At 44.2% G+C, this 17,058-nt stretch overlaps 1 protein-coding gene across 3 annotated transcripts in view; it reads right to left on the minus strand.

Annotated features, from left to right (window-relative positions):
* Positions 1-29: 29 nt before the first annotated feature.
* Positions 30-17,058, minus strand: part of PIEZO1 (piezo type mechanosensitive ion channel component 1 (Er blood group)) — a 149,771-nt gene continuing 132,742 nt past the window's right edge. For all 3 annotated transcript variants that reach the window (XM_075189030.1, XM_075189029.1, XM_075189028.1), the window contains exons 36-51: positions 16,851-17,057; positions 15,839-16,097; positions 15,247-15,435; positions 14,449-14,623; positions 13,620-13,731; positions 12,990-13,137; positions 12,661-12,875; positions 12,391-12,549; positions 11,451-11,598; positions 8,657-8,845; positions 8,404-8,496; positions 6,263-6,435; positions 5,696-5,818; positions 4,906-4,985; positions 2,817-3,012; positions 30-1,089 (exon numbers count right to left, since the gene is read on the minus strand). In XM_075189030.1, the coding sequence (XP_075045131.1) occupies positions 840-1,089; positions 2,817-3,012; positions 4,906-4,985; positions 5,696-5,818; positions 6,263-6,435; positions 8,404-8,496; positions 8,657-8,845; positions 11,451-11,598; positions 12,391-12,549; positions 12,661-12,875; positions 12,990-13,137; positions 13,620-13,731; positions 14,449-14,623; positions 15,247-15,435; positions 15,839-16,097; positions 16,851-17,057 (2,716 nt within the window). In that variant the 3' untranslated portion in view covers positions 30-839. The remainder of the gene's footprint in view (positions 1,090-2,816; positions 3,013-4,905; positions 4,986-5,695; positions 5,819-6,262; positions 6,436-8,403; positions 8,497-8,656; positions 8,846-11,450; positions 11,599-12,390; positions 12,550-12,660; positions 12,876-12,989; positions 13,138-13,619; positions 13,732-14,448; positions 14,624-15,246; positions 15,436-15,838; positions 16,098-16,850; position 17,058) is intronic.

The raw sequence follows: 17,058 nt of genomic DNA on the forward strand, positions 1-17,058 counted from the left end.
GGGTTCAGATTAAGACACAATGGACACGATTACATTTTTCCTACAGATGCCATCTTTAATAGTAAAAAAAACAAGTAACTTTTGAAAACTTGATTTTGTTCAGAAAGCAGAAAAACGATCCGGGAACCGCAGCTCCTGTCCTGTAATACTGCACATTGTAGGACTGTCCTTGTACAGTATTTAAATAAGCACAATTGGTGATGGGCCCAGGATCTCCGATATCTCTGATCTTTAGGTAGTGCACAGTGACGTGCACACAGAGGCATCTCCCACAGTAAAGAGTTGATAATGTAACAGTATATAAATAGAAGCTCCTTTGTCGTAAGTCGTTCTAGAACTTTGTTCTAAAAATCCAAACTTTAGTGACAGTCTGTAAATAAAAATGAGTCTCCTTAGAAGTTCACCCCAGCAAGATCCCCTCTGCACAGTGTAAGACTCGCTGTGGATGTATGTAGTCAGCTGCAGTATCTCCAATTGTTGAGCAGCAAAGTAGGTGTTGGTGGAGATCTCGACAAGGGCTGCAGCCAGTTTCAGTGTTCAGTTTAAGAAGGCAGCATCTCAGATTTAGGTTTTAAAGGCCGCGTTCCGACGGCAGCAGGTTGTGTCAGTGTTTTAGGAAGAAATGTTGACCAAGGGTTCGAAGACTTCACCTGGTTCGTTCCTTGCTCTGGATCGGTCGTGTCAACCTTCTGGACTCTCGCATAAATAATTTTTGTCCTGGAGAGAGTATTCTACTCACTCCCCCTTTACTCACTTCATAGCACTTTCCTCTGGCATTCGCGTCGATCCAGCATTTATATCCAGCACAATTCTTGTAATACAGCTTAGTGTCGCCATTGTTAGTCGTCCTCAATCGTCCACTTGATCATAGTCTCCGGTGATCGGTACAAGAAGATAAGTTTTGCGTACAGCTCTTCTTCCAACGCCAGCTCTCCGCGCTCCCGCACCACGTAGATATCCTGGCACAGCTTCATAATCTTATCTACGCAGGGCAGCTCCTCAAACATGATGGAGTGGGAGATTTCGCTGAAGAACCCTCGCACAAACTTCCCGATGACCAGAACGATGGACACGTACAGTCCCATGATCCTGTGGGGTGCACAGGGGGTGGTTAGCAACGCATATATAAATATTCAAAAGTACATTTTAGCTATGCATTACAGGAGGGAATATACATACAGCAAATGTAGATATATGGGAAACCAGGAGTTACGTCAACTAAACAATTTTAAATCATCATATACTGAAACATCGAGGTACAATGCACTGAGTTTCACTGCAGTATATAGTAACGTAAATGTAGTAATTTTCCTTTTAAAAACCGCAGCTATAAGTCAATCACTGAGTCTACTACGATGCCCAGTAGCGCTGCTTTGCATTTAATTCCACCCATCTGTACAGAGAATTCCTGCTGCATGTATTAGAAGCCTCAGACAGATGCATTATTAGACCTCTGTGCACTGCTACTTCTCACCTTCTCTATTCCAGTATGATACAGTCACAGATATAATGTTGTGGTACATCCGGCGTGACATTACCGTACCACCAAACCGTTTTTATTCTTCATATCTTTTTCTTTTTTAAAGCTATGTACTAATTATTCCCCTCCTCACTGGAAACACATTTTCCTCCTCTCTGCCAGAACCCATCTTTCACCATCAGTAATACAGTAACAGCCTCATTCTGCTGCCATCACAAAGTTGCAGGACCACGTGGGAGGCTGGAGAACATTGTGGTCACAGCACCTAAATTCCCTCCTCTGGGTTAGAAACCCAGCAAGTGGCCCCGAGTCTACTGTACCCTTGTTCACTGGCACAAGCATCTGAAGAGCCAGATAACACAGTGTTAGCCCAGAGGACGGCCCGGTAACAGCAATGGAACAAGTATAACTTAAGTATCACTGAAGTGTAACTTTGGCAACGGATAGGCCTGGATGGTTCTCAATACTAGTCCTCTTATATTACTACAATAATAATGCGGTGGCAGTCAGCATATCTATGCCGACTACCCCGACAAGACTTACCCCGAAGTCCTCACACCGAAGGGCTCCTTCCCGATGAGGCTGCAGGACGACTGATGTGCCCACTGATGAATGAAAAAGCCGACTCGGTGCTGTTAAGGGGGTAATGTATACGCCCATGGACAATGTACAACGCTTTCTAAAGTACATTGTCCATGCCCGCATACTTACATTACCCCCTTAACAGCACCGATAACAGTGTCGCAGTTCCCAGTGACGTAATCAAGGCGCGCCGGCTTCTTCATTCATCGCGGTGCCTTGCAGCCGGTGGGCACATCAGTCGTCCTGCAGCCTCGTCGGGAAGGAGCCCTTCGGCGTGAAGACGTCAGAGTAAGTCTTGTAGAAATAATCACCATCATTATTCCGTACACCACCCTAATAATGTACTGAAATACAACAAATAAATAAGAGTTAACGCTGAATACCTTAAAACATGTCAGCAATCAAGATGGAGATGACAGATGATACAATAAGGTGACAGAACATTACAATACTAATAATTCTGTTTGGAAGCAGCAATCTATGGCATTCATCCGATGCAATATAATCTCAGAGCAGGAGAGCCAGTAGGGGGCAGTGTCAGTCTGTCCCATAATGATATGAGCACCAGGTACATAATGAATAATACAGTGCTGTCTGCCCCCGACACTAGGGGCACTGGTGAGGGCTATGGTAGATGGGCAATGTTCTACATTATATAAACAGTAGAGAAGTTCAGGACTGTGGAAGGCAGTTACTGTGGGGACCATACTAATGTCCCAGGAATAGTTTGACTTTATGACACCTTTGTACGTACCCGTATCCTGCCAGGAAGCCCAGGCTCGGGGGGCTGACCTTGTCGTTAAATATAACCATTGGGAGGATGTTACAGTCCTTGCTGCAGTCCTCCAAGTTGATCACCCACCACTCCAAGAAGCTGCTGGTCGAGTTGTCTTCTCTTATCCGTTGGCGATGCAGATTCACCTTCACATTGAGGTAACTCTCTTCCTCATCTGGGTAAGAGAAGACGGACAACACCATCATTACCCCGCTTATCTGCACCCCAATACAAAGATGGCAGCTTACTGCGACAACACACAAAGATATACATAACATAATTTTATCACGTATGACCAACAGATGAATTAGACCAAAATAAGTCCATACAAAATGTAAAATAAGCAAACATTTACTTCATGGCACTGGTTACTAGTGAATTTATAGGCTGCCATCTCATGAATACTGGTTCAGCTCACAAAATGGCTGCCTGTACGATCTATAGGTGGCGAGTTCAATTTGAATTTATCGAGCCTTTAACCAAAACGTCTTTTATAATAAATACGTGGGAAATACATCAGCCACAAGGTTAAAATTACTGACAAGTGAAGTGAATAACACTGATTATGTTACAATGGCCCCTGTCAGGGGGTGGGACATATTAGGCAGTAAGTGAACAGTCAGTTCTTGAAGTTGATGTGTTGGAAGCAGGAAAAATGGGCAAGTGTAAGGTTCGGAGTGACTGATAAGTACCAAAACCTGATGACTAGACGACTGGGTCAGAGCATCTCCAAACCGACAGGTCTTGTGGGATGTTCACGGTATGCAGTGATTAGTACCTACCAAAAGTGATCCAAGGAAGAACAACCAGTGAACTGGCGACAGGGTCATGGGCGACCACGGCTCATTGATGAGCGTGGGGAGTGAAGGCTAGTCCGTCTGGTACCATCCCAGAGAAGAGCTACTGTAGCACAACTTGCTGAAAAAGTTAATGCTGGTTATGATAGGAAGGTGTCAGAACACACAGTGCATCACAGCTTGCTATGTATGGGGCTGTGTAGCTACTGACCGGTCAGAGTGCCCATGCTGACCTCTGTCCACTACTGAAAGTGCTTACAAAGGGCACGTGAGCACCAGAACTGGACCAATGAGCAATAGAAGAAGGTGTCCTGGTCTGATGAATCACATTTTCTTTTACATCATGTGGAAGTCTGGGTGTGGGTGTGTCTGGGCTTTTTCTAGGGGTAGAGATGGCACCAGGATGCACTATGGGAAGAAGGCAAGACCACGGAGGCAGTGTGATGCTCTGGGCAATGTTCTGCTGGGATACCTCAAGTCATGACATTCATGTGGATGTTACTTTGACACGTACCACCTACCTATATAGTGTTGCAGACCAAGCATACTCCTTCATGGCCACATTATTCCCTGATGGCAGTGGCCTCTTTCATCAGGATAATGCGCTCTGCCACACTGCAAAAATTGTTCAGGAATGGTTTGAGGAACATGACAAAGAGTTCAAGGTGTTGACTTGGCCTCCAAATTCCCCAGATATCAATCTGATCGAGCATCTGTGGGATGTGCTGGAAATAAGTCCGAGCAATGGAGGCCCCACCTCGCTACTTAGGACTTAAAAGGATCTGCTGCCAACGTCTTTGGTGTCAGATACCACAGGGCACCTTCAGAGGTCTTGTGAAGTCCATGCCTCAACGGGTAAGAGCTGCACAATATTAGGCAGGTGGTTTTAATGTGGTGGCTGATCAGTGTATACTATAAGTTTATATCAATGCTACAATAGTTTATGGGGTATGCAAAACGGATTTCTCTTCGCTGTGGACCTGCACCTGGTAGAATGTGGGTGTCCCATGCCCTGGATTGGACGATAGCTCCAAGCTTTCGGTCCTGGAGATGTTTGAATACAAGCAGCGCTGTCTGTTACTAGCTAGCTGAATCTACAGAGCCAGTCTCCAGTCTCCCTAGTGTTACCAGTTAAGGCAAGACCCCAGTCTGACATAGCTTTCTCCTTTTCCCCATGTAATAGTTCATATATATAATGCACACTAGGATCAGACGTAAGAGAACAACAACCAGATGATGGACGCCTCCTATGTGACCTCTACGCCTCTTACCTGGCTGCATCTGTTTCACAGGATTTGCCTCCGGACCGTTGGGGGCACGAATGTATTTTGGAAACAAGTGTGGGACACAGCTGTAAGAAAAAAAAAGATGTCATCACCTGCACTGTTCCAAACGGCACATACACAACTTCACCCACGTCACACGCATGTTACCTGTAATGTACCAAGGACACTAAACCAATTAGTATCGTACGTCCAGTAGCTTCATGTAACAAGTCAGTGCTAACTACAGCCTTGTAATCATTATTAAACTCTATATAGTGCCAGAGAATGTCTAATCACACACACATCAGTCCCTGCCCCAGCGGAGCTTACACTCTAACGCACACACACGTCAATTTAATCAAAAGCCGACTAACCTACCAGTATGGTATGTGGGAGGAATCCCACGCAAACACGGGGAGAATATACACACTCCACACTGTAATGTTCATAAAGGACACGGGTCCCAATCTATTCAATACTTTATAATAATCAAATAATAGAAACAAAAAGCTTATGTAAAGGAAATTATTATAGTGTTGTTATAGATATCATTGTATGATGTTGGGTAATATACAGTGCAAAACGAATAGTGAATTACATTCACTGGTTAGCTATGATACAACTTACCATTAATAGTGTAAGACCCCCCCTCCCCCTCCCCAATCACCTGAGGTCTAATATAATACATAAACAGACAACCAGAAGTCATCTTATTAGCTCAGAAAACAAAAATGAATGCATTTGAGAATTTGTGCATAGGACAGTGATAGTGATCGGATGAATCTTGTGCACTCACACTGGGATATCTCGTGTCCCTTCCAGGAGATCGGCCAACTGTTTCCGCACCTCACCTCCCGGCTCCAGGTCCTTCGTGTGTTTCTCAAACGTGTGCTCTACGGTGCCCCCTTTTGACAGGTCCCTGAAAGCGTCACACAGAAGTCACATGAGGTCTATGAGCGGCACATTGTAGCAGTCATGGTGCGGAGACTCGAGGGACGATACAGATAAAGGTCACTGATGTAAAAGGGAGTTTCCACTAATCTTACCAAGACTACCAAGACACTACCCCCGCTGTCTCACTGTGAGGGGCTTGTAGCCGTTCTGCTGATCACAGGGCTGTAATGATGGGCATATGACTGGTGGGCATGAGGCTGTTATGAGGGCACAGGTCTTTACATGGGGGCATAGGATTAAATCTGGTGGGTATTATGCCATCATGTTGACCACATGCGCCCTCTGTACCTAAGAAATTGGACATCACAGGCTTTGGGGGAAAAAAAAAAAAACATGGAAAGTCCGAAAATATAAAGCAAAGTATTTAGTAAATCTGATTCTACCTTCTCCATGACCCCGTCCTACTAACCTCTGGAAGTTCCAGGTAAAGCGAAGCGTGATGTGTGATGACCCGTTCTGCAGCTCCCTCCTCATCTGATCACGGCTCGGAGGGCTGATCCCCCACACGGAGCCGGAGCTCCCCTCTATCCGCGCGGTCACAATGTCCTCATAACTGTACAGGGTGATGAACTGCATGGCAGACTGAGGAGACAGAACAGGGCGGCTCAGGACACTCCGGGAAACAGAGAGGGTGAGAGCAGCAACCGCGGAAGAGACTAAAAAATACATTATTACATGCGGCAGAACTGTGTGCCGGATATGTCTGTAAAAGGAAGAGAACGCGGACATGGTCCTCCCGGGGACTGGCAATTGTAAGCGGCATGAAAACGGCAAAGAGGAATTATAGAGACCTAATCAGAGGAGGATACAGCGTATAATCTAGTCTAAGAGACAATGAAACATAATAAAGTGCAGACAGAGGAGGAGATGACAAAATGCTCTTTAAATACATCAGTTAAAGAGAAATAAGGGAGGAATAGCCCGGCTATACACAGATAGGGTGTGTTGGACATACAAAGAAATGGCAGCCACCCAAATAACGTTTTTTGCTTTGTATTTAAGGTTGAAAATGTGTCACTGGCACTAGGAGGGGAAAGTTATATATACTACTGTACAGTAGGCACAGATATATTTATATATTTCATTGTGCAGATCGGAATTGCGGGGACCACACATGGACATATGAGACTGATTGTGGAGAGGGATCGTTCATATATATACCATCTTGTTCCATGCGTGATATAACTGCTTTCCGGTATGAGCAATGTAATTGTTTTGAATCTGTTTTTAAATTAAAAAGGTTAATGCACCAGATTACTTTTACTTTTACTGTTTTTATGAGTGCAAGAGACCATCGGGATAATCTTGGAAAGAATCCGATGTCAGCATTACCTCTGAGGGCTTGAATACTTCCATCGTGAAGTAAACGCATACCCTAAGGGGGATTCATTTTGGAGTGGAAACACGGGTGTTGTGTGCAGTAGTTTCATCCATACACGGGCTTTGATTCTAGTGGAATATTACAGATTGGACAATTGTGCTTATGTACTGTACCATTAGTCTTTTCTTGTGTTATATACCCTCCTAGCTCAGAGACCTGAAACCTGAACATAGACTTCATATGTGCATTTATCATCTTTCCCAGTGTGTGTGAAGGCAGCGCCAAATGTATGTATTGCTGGTTTTATATTGTTATGTTATATGAAGTGTTTGGTGACACTTCACTGATACAAGCAGGGCGGCACACCTGAGTGAAGCGCTACTAACACAGTTCATTATTGATACAGATATATTTACTACAGAAGAGGTGTTACTTAATTGCTCAGAATTAAATATATAAATCAATGGGTCCATATGGTATACATCTAACATTAGCGCTCCCAGTGCCACAGTGCCCCCCCTTCCCGTGGAAGCTATGTCCTAGCAGAGGGAATATGGTGGAAAGAAATAGAGGTCAGGAAGGATTTATAGAACAAGGGGGGACACACTGATATCAGAGGGAGGACGACTGAAAGGAAAAACCCTTCCGAAGAAGGTGATAGATCCGTGGAACAGTTGCGGGGATCATACAGTAAATAATTCAGCAATGCATGGGACAAACATATATTATTATTATTACCATTTATTCATACAGCACCACAAATTCCACAGCGCTGTACAGAGAACTCACTCACATCAGTCTTTGCCCCATTGGGGCTTACAGTCTAAATTCCCTAACATACACACACACACACACACACACACACACACACACACACAGACACACACACAGACCGAGAGAGACAGAGACTAGGATCAATTTGAAAGCAGCCAATTAACCTACCAGTATGTTTTTGGAGTGTGGGAGGAAACCGGAGCACCCAGAGGAAACCCACGCAAACACGGGGAGAACATACAAACTCCACACAGATAAGGCCATGGTTGAAAATTGAACTCATGACCCCAGTGCTGTAAAGCAGAAGTGCTAACCACTAATATATATGACTGCTTAAGACTTAAAGAAAAAATATTAAGAATAAAACAAAGAAAATGGGCAGATTAGAGGGACCTGTATGTGAATCATCCCTGTAAGACATTTATTTTGTGCAGACAACGCACGGGGATACTCACCGGCTGTCTCTCAAACTCATAGGTGAGCTCCTCGTATTGCTGTGACGTGAACTGCTGGATGGATTGCTGTTGGGCGCTCATGGTGAAGAGAGGCTGGAAAGATACAACATGGAGTCAGTACGGATCAAGAGAAGAAGGATGAAGCAGTCAGACAATAGATTTAGAATAAAACTGCCTCCCTTCCATTATCCCCGCCCCTCCACTATTACACCTCACCCCATTCGCACAACTCCCAGCTCCTATTCTTACTTACCTCGTACCCTCCAAGTTTGATGGTGACAGTCACATCAATCGGATGGTTGACCACTCCCACAACGGAGCGTACCAAAGACATGAAGAGCAGGGGGAACCAGATGATGCAGATGAGGAAGACGATGATGAGACCACCCATACCGTATTTCACCATCTTCTTTTTCTTCTGTCCTTTGGGCTGCGGGTATTTCTGGAGGTGGAAACAGCAGTGATATAAAGACGTGACTTCTACAGCTCTCGTGTGTTCCTGGTTTATCCAGAACAGTCTCTGAATTCTGCGTCTAAGATTTCTATTTGCAGACTCACAGAGCATCTGGACTGACGGTTACTTGGAAAATAAGCGATATACCCGAAGTTCTGGACCATGAGACGTTACAACATTCAAGACCCCCAGCACAAGTCTGGCAACTCAGGAAACACTGGTCTTGAATGTTGTACTTGTCATTATTAGCCCTAAACAGAAATTAAGTGATATAAAACTCATCCTGGTATTAGACGCCCAGTAATTAGAGGTATGTTCTCCTTAGTGTAAGGCAAAGAGCTTAGTGGAAAACAATTACATGTAATGCTTTCCAATAAATCCTTCTACATTTTCCTTTGTGCCTTCACCTGGTAATCAGTCATCACTGGATAGAAATATTATGTTGGTTAATTCTAGATCCACCTTAAACAGAACAGCAACGTGCACCGATGTCACCAACACAACTATACAGGGCGCTGAATCAATACTCTTGTGAGCGCTCACTAGCAAGTTACTTTGAACCGAGGCACCACACAATTTGTGCCTCGTGCCTCAGTGATGTTACTAGTGAATGCAATATCATGCCTTAAAGAATTCCACCCTAAAATAAAAAATTAGCTTGTGGGGACGGAGTTCAATATGCCAAGATAGAATCCTAGGGTGCGCTGTTCTACGGATCTATTGGGGGTCCTGGAAACGGTCCCCTCCCCCCCCCCCCCCCCCCCGCATGCTAATTTAAAATTGATGCGAAAAACACGGCTGCAAAATGTACTAACTTGTGAATACGCAAAGTCATAAGATCTGTGCAAATCAGCAGTACGTGAAAGTGCGTGTGAATGGCAACGCATGATGACACGCTACCTTGATGCTGATGGGGTTTTAATGTAGTCAAAATAAAAAAAATAAAAAAAATACAGAAATAATTTATATATATTTTTTTTTAAAACAGTGTCGTCGTCCCTTCAGAGGTGTTTCCAGCACCGGAGCTCAGAGCCTGAGCGGATAGCGGCAAATTTGGGGAAGACAAACAGCGTGGGGTCTCCCTGGAAAAAGTCGATACCAGCACTAATCTGCGTCAGGCTGGGCAGTGCGTCCTAATGTCCCCCAGCCCTCACTCCTTTCCCTATAAGGGAGCAGCGATGGTTACACCCCCCATGAGTGTTGGAACACTTTTTGGGGGGCTTTCCTGCCTATGTCTGCCATACGCATCCTTCCCGCCTCTCTAAACCTCAGGAGGCACAAGTGTCTGCTGCCGGATATCTGCATACCCGCATACCCCTGCATGGTCTCTGTGGGCATCCGCAGGGTCAATTTGCGTCTTTTATACTGCGCAAACGGGTCCAAGTCCCACTCCGCATCAGCCCCAATAAGCTCAGAACAGCCAGCAGGGATCTGAAGAAGCCAGTCACATCATAGACACTTCTAAAATCTGATTTGGATCGTGTTTTGGACACTAGTGAAAGATGTCAGCCTTGGATGATCTATTGAACATCTTCTATATCACTTTACAATTGGAGATGACAATAAAGTACACGATCACTGAAACACCACAAAACTTTACATTCTGCAAATAGCGGAAATAGTTCTAGGAGGAAAGGGTTACATCTCCCACTGCCTGCAGAGACTAATAACCATGATTACAGCCCATCTGAGTCATTTCATGGAAGGCGTCCCAGAATCTCTCTCCCTTTACAGCCAGCGTCATCAGCATTTTTAATACTATTAATCAAGAGTGATCACGCCATACAGTATCCGTCGGAGTCACTGTAAGTGCCGCAGTTATGTCCCCCGGTCCACATGCTGCTGTCTCGTGTATATTGGAACAACCACAAAGTATGGCCCTGGCAATGTAGAAGCCGAGGGGAGAAGTATACACCTACAGCAATATGCATCATGATCGCTGGCCAACAGCCACGGGCACAAAGCCTTAGAGCAGGGCCTGGCCAACCTGTGGGTCTCCCGGTGCTGTGAAACTACAAGTCCCAGCATGCCTTGCCAGTTAACAACTTGCTATTTACTGGCAAAGCATGCTGGGGTTTGTAGTTTCACAACAGCTGGAGAGCCGCAGGTTGGCCAGACCTGCCTTACAGTAACAACAAACTACAAATACTAATCATTCTTCTCCTTCTCTGGCCTGATGCTTGTGGCTTCAGTGTGTACATGAGAAGGAGGAGACTTATTCAATAACACTATAGTGTTTAGACACCAGTGAATTTGTATGAGTATATCTCCCAAACTTGAAGCTATTAAAAGAAATAAATCAGAACACAATCTGGCCACTCTATATATACCCCATAATGCTTCTTATAAAGATGATCATACACATTTATCACAAACACTTATGCTTGGAGGCCCGTCCCATTGTCAGCCTTGGAAATCAGGACCACTAACAGGTACGGGATGCACTTTAACGGATCGCTAAACCCAAAGTCTAAGCCGATTTATATAGATATATTCCAGGCCTAATGTGTCCCATTTAAAAGAACAATAGTTATTTAAGTTTGTTTTCGGTTTGGTTAGAAGGGGCTGTATGACAGCCAAGGTGCAGTTGTACCTTTTCAGTCTCTCGGCTACATTTGATAATAAAGATATTGGCGTAAATATCCTCTACACACATCCAGTTGGATAACGAGAGGGTGGTATCGGTCCACACCCAGTCCATGACGGCCCGTAGCTCCACGAGGAAGGGAACCAGGCGGAAGCTGCAACAGAACAGAGTGACAATGCGTCAGCGTCTCAGAACTGGTCAGGTCTGTGACAAAATCCACTGTTAAAGGGGTATTCCGGCTTCTGAGGTGTAAGGGCGGGGGTCTCGTGCAAACCTCACCTTACCCCACACTCGTACACGTGCCAGGTTGTGCTCAATGCAGCAGAGTCTCAATGCTTCATAAGGTAAGAGAGCTGCAGGACAGAGCACTGTGACCAAAGTGACAGCTGGTTCCTGATTGGACAATTGCTGCTGCCATCCAATCACATGTGCTCTGCACCAGATTCACAGAAGCAGAGGTCATCACTTAAAGTAGACGCCGGAATGCTGCTGCATTCAGCAAACAGTCCGAGTCCAGGGTGGAGGGACTGTATAACCTCCCACAGAAAGGTGGAAACCACTTTAAAATAGTAATCAATTTACAATTCAATCTCTAAAAGACTAACAAATGTAATGTTTGACAAAGATATTCACAAATATCTATTTAGTGAATGGACCGACTTGTCTAAATACACAGAGCTGGAATCTTTCCTCTAAACCTTCTGTTACAAAATTGGATTGTAAGCCCTGCAGACAATTATTGTAATTTGCCATCTATTATTATACTTAGTAGATATGTGTTAAATTATTACAAGAGATTCGCTGCACCTACAACTTCCCAAGTGCAAACAGGAGCATCTATAAAAAGGACATTTGGACAATTAAAATGTTTAAACCAAATTAGATTAAACAATGTCAGAGAAAGATTTTGATTTCAACTATGAGCGATCTCCAGCTCTCTTCTCACCCCTGGAAGAGGAAGAGGTTGACGTGGTTGTATTTCTTGGTCAGGAAGTTGCCCAGAATGCGGGTGGGATAGCCACAGCGGATCTGGTAGGCAGACAGGGCGAAGTAGATGCACTTCACGAAATACCACATTTGAGCCACAGTGTTCTGACTGAACATCCTGGAGATAGCGGAAAGAAAAATATATTAATTAGTCCATCATAATCTATTCGGCATGGACCAAGGCCAGAACGTATAAACAGCCCATGTCGTCCCTCTCGAGGTTCCTCACCGTTCGGTCACTGCTGGTAGAATGAAGAACATCCAGACATGGATGCCAATGACCAGTATCACCTGGAAAATCAACTTCCCGAGCACAGTTTTGCGTAAGTACAGAGCGCGATCTATCACCATGGTGGAGAACTGGATGAGGAGCATGACCAGGAAGGCCTCCGGGACCTGGTCGTCGGACAGTGATGATGCAATGTCCGCAGCCGCTGAGTGTTTCTGGGGAAGACGACATCAGTAGCAGAGTTACATAAATGTCATACAAAGCCACGCCCTGAGGAACAATAACCTGGGGGGTTATGGACAGAGGAGGGGAGACACAATGCCACTTACCCCGAAGGCCCAGAACCCAAAGACTATGATAATGAAGTCCACCACATCGGCCAGGAACATCAGGGCATAAACATCTGTGGCTGCGCGGTACGGTGTGTGCAGGATGTCATGGAAGAATCCTTTCACGGGTTTGTACACTCCCTGCGCCCTGCAACAGGGAAATCATGTGATCTATTCATGTACCAAAATTAGACAGACATTTTACGTACACACGTACAGTCTCCCCAAAAAATGACATAATGCTAAGACCACAGGTACTCTATTGTCATTACATATATACACACACGTGTAATCTCTTCAAATATAATGTGCTAACATCGCAAAAATTGTGCACCCTCTGGTGCTGATCCTGCATTTGATAATTAGCGGCGGTAGTTTCAAAAGAGGAGACCTTTACTGCCATAGCAGGATGATTTGTTGGGAGTCCTCAACCGACAACCAATCATATGCTGCCCTCTACTGCAGGTAACTCCCCCTCCTCAGCAGTAACCAATCCCATGTCATATCTCAGGGCAACCAAAACTAACAAACCAAGTTTATTATACACAGATATACACGATCTACAATCACACAAACTTCCCCATAGTACTTTGAAACACACCGTTTCCATGGTCCGTAGCCCAAACTTACATGCGAATACAGACATATTCAATCTTCATCCCGATCAACTTCATTCGGACGGCTGCAGGCTTCTTCTTCTTCTTCTCCGGATCTCGCGGCTTTTCCTTTGCTGCATCTACCACTAAACAAACAAAAAATTATTGTAGTCAATTTAAAAATCAACTCGTAAACCAAATAACTAGATAATGTTTGTGAAAATGAACTCACTATAGAACCTGGACTATCCCTGCCCATGATGAGAGCACAAAAAGTCTCTGAAAGTTAAAAGTCGGAGGCTCCTAGAAAAGCACCAATTTAATCTGCCAATCAGTCAATTGTTTGGTTGTCAGTCTGGATGTTTTGACCCTATAGCTGAAAATTGTACAATGCGAGCGCCTTAATGATCTTTGTATACAAGATCAAAATCCGATCTCTTTGGATCTGATTGGATTGGGTTGGATTGGATGGTAAAACAGATTCCACCTGCAGCCAAACTCCGCACTGACCCGGCTGTTGTGGGCAGGGTTGTAACATTGATTTTTAAAAAGTACTGAACTGTAAACCTGTGTTGAGCACTGAAAAAGATCCTATTTGATGCTAGAGTTATCTACGCAAACCAGTGCACACACTTCTCACCAATATTAATTGCCAAATATATCTAATGGAAATATTATATATTAAATACTTACATAAAAACAACATTTAAAAAAAAATAAAAAAACAACCCCCCCACAAAATAAACTCAAAAAACTATAAAAATATCAAGAACTACAAGGTGCATTAGATTCACCTACTGGGTTTTGATCACAAAATAAATAAGCCTTTAATTTGTATGAAGCTATTCCCGGTAGCTGCTCACCGCTGTCCGTCTCGCTGGTCTGTGAGACCCTCCTCCTGCGCCGGCGTAACAATGAGCTACTGCTTCCCTTAGAATCTAGATCTCCGGATAACTGAATTTCGGTCTGACTCGCCTTCTTTTCTTTCTGAGGTTTCTGTACGGGGTCCATATCCTTCCGATCCCACAGTCCATAGCTCTGAAACCACAGAACATGTCACATTGCCTTATATATAGATTCTTATCTGTTAATAAGCAATATCTGTTCTTGGTCATGTAATCTACAATTTTTGCAATGTAGAGGGGAAGCGTATACAGCACCTGATTGGACAGGAGTTGTGACCAATCCAAATGAGTCCACAGCTGGTATGGGGGTCAGTCTATTGTGGCCGACAGCTCTCCCTGCTAGCAGAAGTGGGGTAGTGGGAACTATGTGCAAGTAATTATGGGAGTAGTGAGGAATAAGAGGGTCACATTACTGTAGTGCTAAAGGGGTGCAAAAGGGACAAGATGCTGTTGTGCTCAAGGGTGGATTCATAGACAAGTGTATGCCAACAGTAATCCCAACAAGTCTAAAAACAAAAAAAATGGCACTGTATGGGGGAAAATGTTGCATCCACTTAGTTTCTGTTTTTTTGCTGTCTGTGATGAAAAGCAGGGAAAACATCAAATTTTTAGTCCCCAGAAAAGGTGAACACTGCATTTTAGCTCTATGTGCGATACCTAAAATTATCAATTTGGGGGTTTATTGAACCTTTTAAACAAATAAAAGGTAGTGATTGCCGAATGATCCTGCGCGCTTGTTCATGTTGGAATTCTTACCATGAGCAGCGATCGGTGGAAGAAAAGTGTCAGCAGCTGGATCAGATCATATTTGATATAGGAGTCACTCTTCTCCAGCCCGAGGATGCGAGGAGGGAAATACGGTTTCCCCTCGTAGCGCACAAGTATGGTGTCGCTGTTCCATGGGAAGAAACCAAACTGACAGAGGTATTTTATCACCACCATAATCTTAAGGGGGAGAAGGGTATGACACGGGTTAGATTGTTTGTACTGGAGATGCACAAATACATAATGAAAAAAAAATACATACAATAAGTTTTGTTAGGGACCGCAAAGGGGTGTAATGTGAACCCAACTTTTTTTTTTTTTTAAAGTAACCCCCCCATATATTATTATGGGGTCGGTGATGTGTTCTTCACCTGACCGCATCAAACATGATCCAAGCCTAGTTGTATAATATACTGCTCTATAAGACTTTTACCTTTGCCAAATACTGGTCACACCCTATACTCTCCCAGAATATATTCACAATTCTCTTTTAAGCTCCCCAATTTTTCGATTACACATTACACCACACAGTGTTTATTAATTAGTCATTTTTGAATTTGCAACACATAAATTGGTGACGTACCTCTGTGAAAATAATGGCGGTCATCCAAAACCGCTTGCTGGGCCGGTGGATGGATAGCATGGCCCACAAGAAGACGAGGATGGGGAGGAAGAGCGAGATCAGCGAGGCGCTCACCATATTGTTGAGGATGATGATGAAGTAACAGAGCAATTCTGAGTGCGCGGCCACCAGGTGGTAGAGCGCAAAGACCAGTCTCAGCAGGCGGCTCTGTGACCTGAAGAAGCGCTGAGACTCTGACACATCAGAAAAGGTCAGCGGCCTGTTGTGGGGGAAGGTTTAGAATGAGGATACCGCAGTTTGTGCAAGAACTTTATCAGTGAATGAAATCTAATGGCAGCACTGGCTGATATAACTTTATATTGGACATCTGTACCGTACGATACATCAAGAACCCTTTGAAGATGAATGTGCCCATATTAAGTACCGAATGACTTTAAATATCCTTATTTTCTACAATATGGATTACATTCTAACTTATGAGTGGTTAGAGTCATAACGCTGAATAATCAACGGAATAGGTCACTACTTACCAATGATAACATCAGTTAATATATCACTATTCATCATTTATACATGTATTAAAGTCACTCATGCATTATAGTAGGAATAATTTAGCCCCTACTACAAGATATAAGGATAGGAGCTTGGTGACCACATAAATGAACGAAAACTGCATGCCCGTGCTTGTGTAACGGTACAGGGAGCCAGAAGAGACTTCTTATACCCTTTTTAAAATTTCAAGTAAGGCGGTACATTTTTACCTTCTAAAACACAAGGTCATCATCATCATCAGGTCCACTTTAAAACAACAACAAAAACAAAAGTTGCTTCACTTCCAGTCCTGCATTCCACTACGGAACACTCAACAAGTCATGTGACACCAGCGACATCACTGCTCACTGAATAGAAGGCTACTTTACATCTATAAATGTCACTGGTACGACTTGTGTATTATAAGGTTATATTAATCGGAGCGGCACATAGTAGAGGACGTTCTTTCAGGCGTACTTACCGGCAGAGTAATAATTCACTGGCAGTGCGAGAGCGTTTTGTTGGTTGTATTTCCTGAGAGCCCTTCCGGGACGCGGTCTCCTCCCAGTCCTCAGGCGCAGAGATCTGCTCCATGCTGCTACAGACGGTGTTGTAGCCGGTACTGAGTGGGGTGATTACGTCTGCGCATTCCGCCATACTGCTGAGCACCTCCTCTTCCTCACATCCAC

The sequence above is a fragment of the Mixophyes fleayi genome, chromosome 10 (genome assembly GCF_038048845.1).
Source record: "Mixophyes fleayi isolate aMixFle1 chromosome 10, aMixFle1.hap1, whole genome shotgun sequence".
Lineage (NCBI taxonomy): Eukaryota > Metazoa > Chordata > Amphibia > Anura > Limnodynastidae > Mixophyes > Mixophyes fleayi.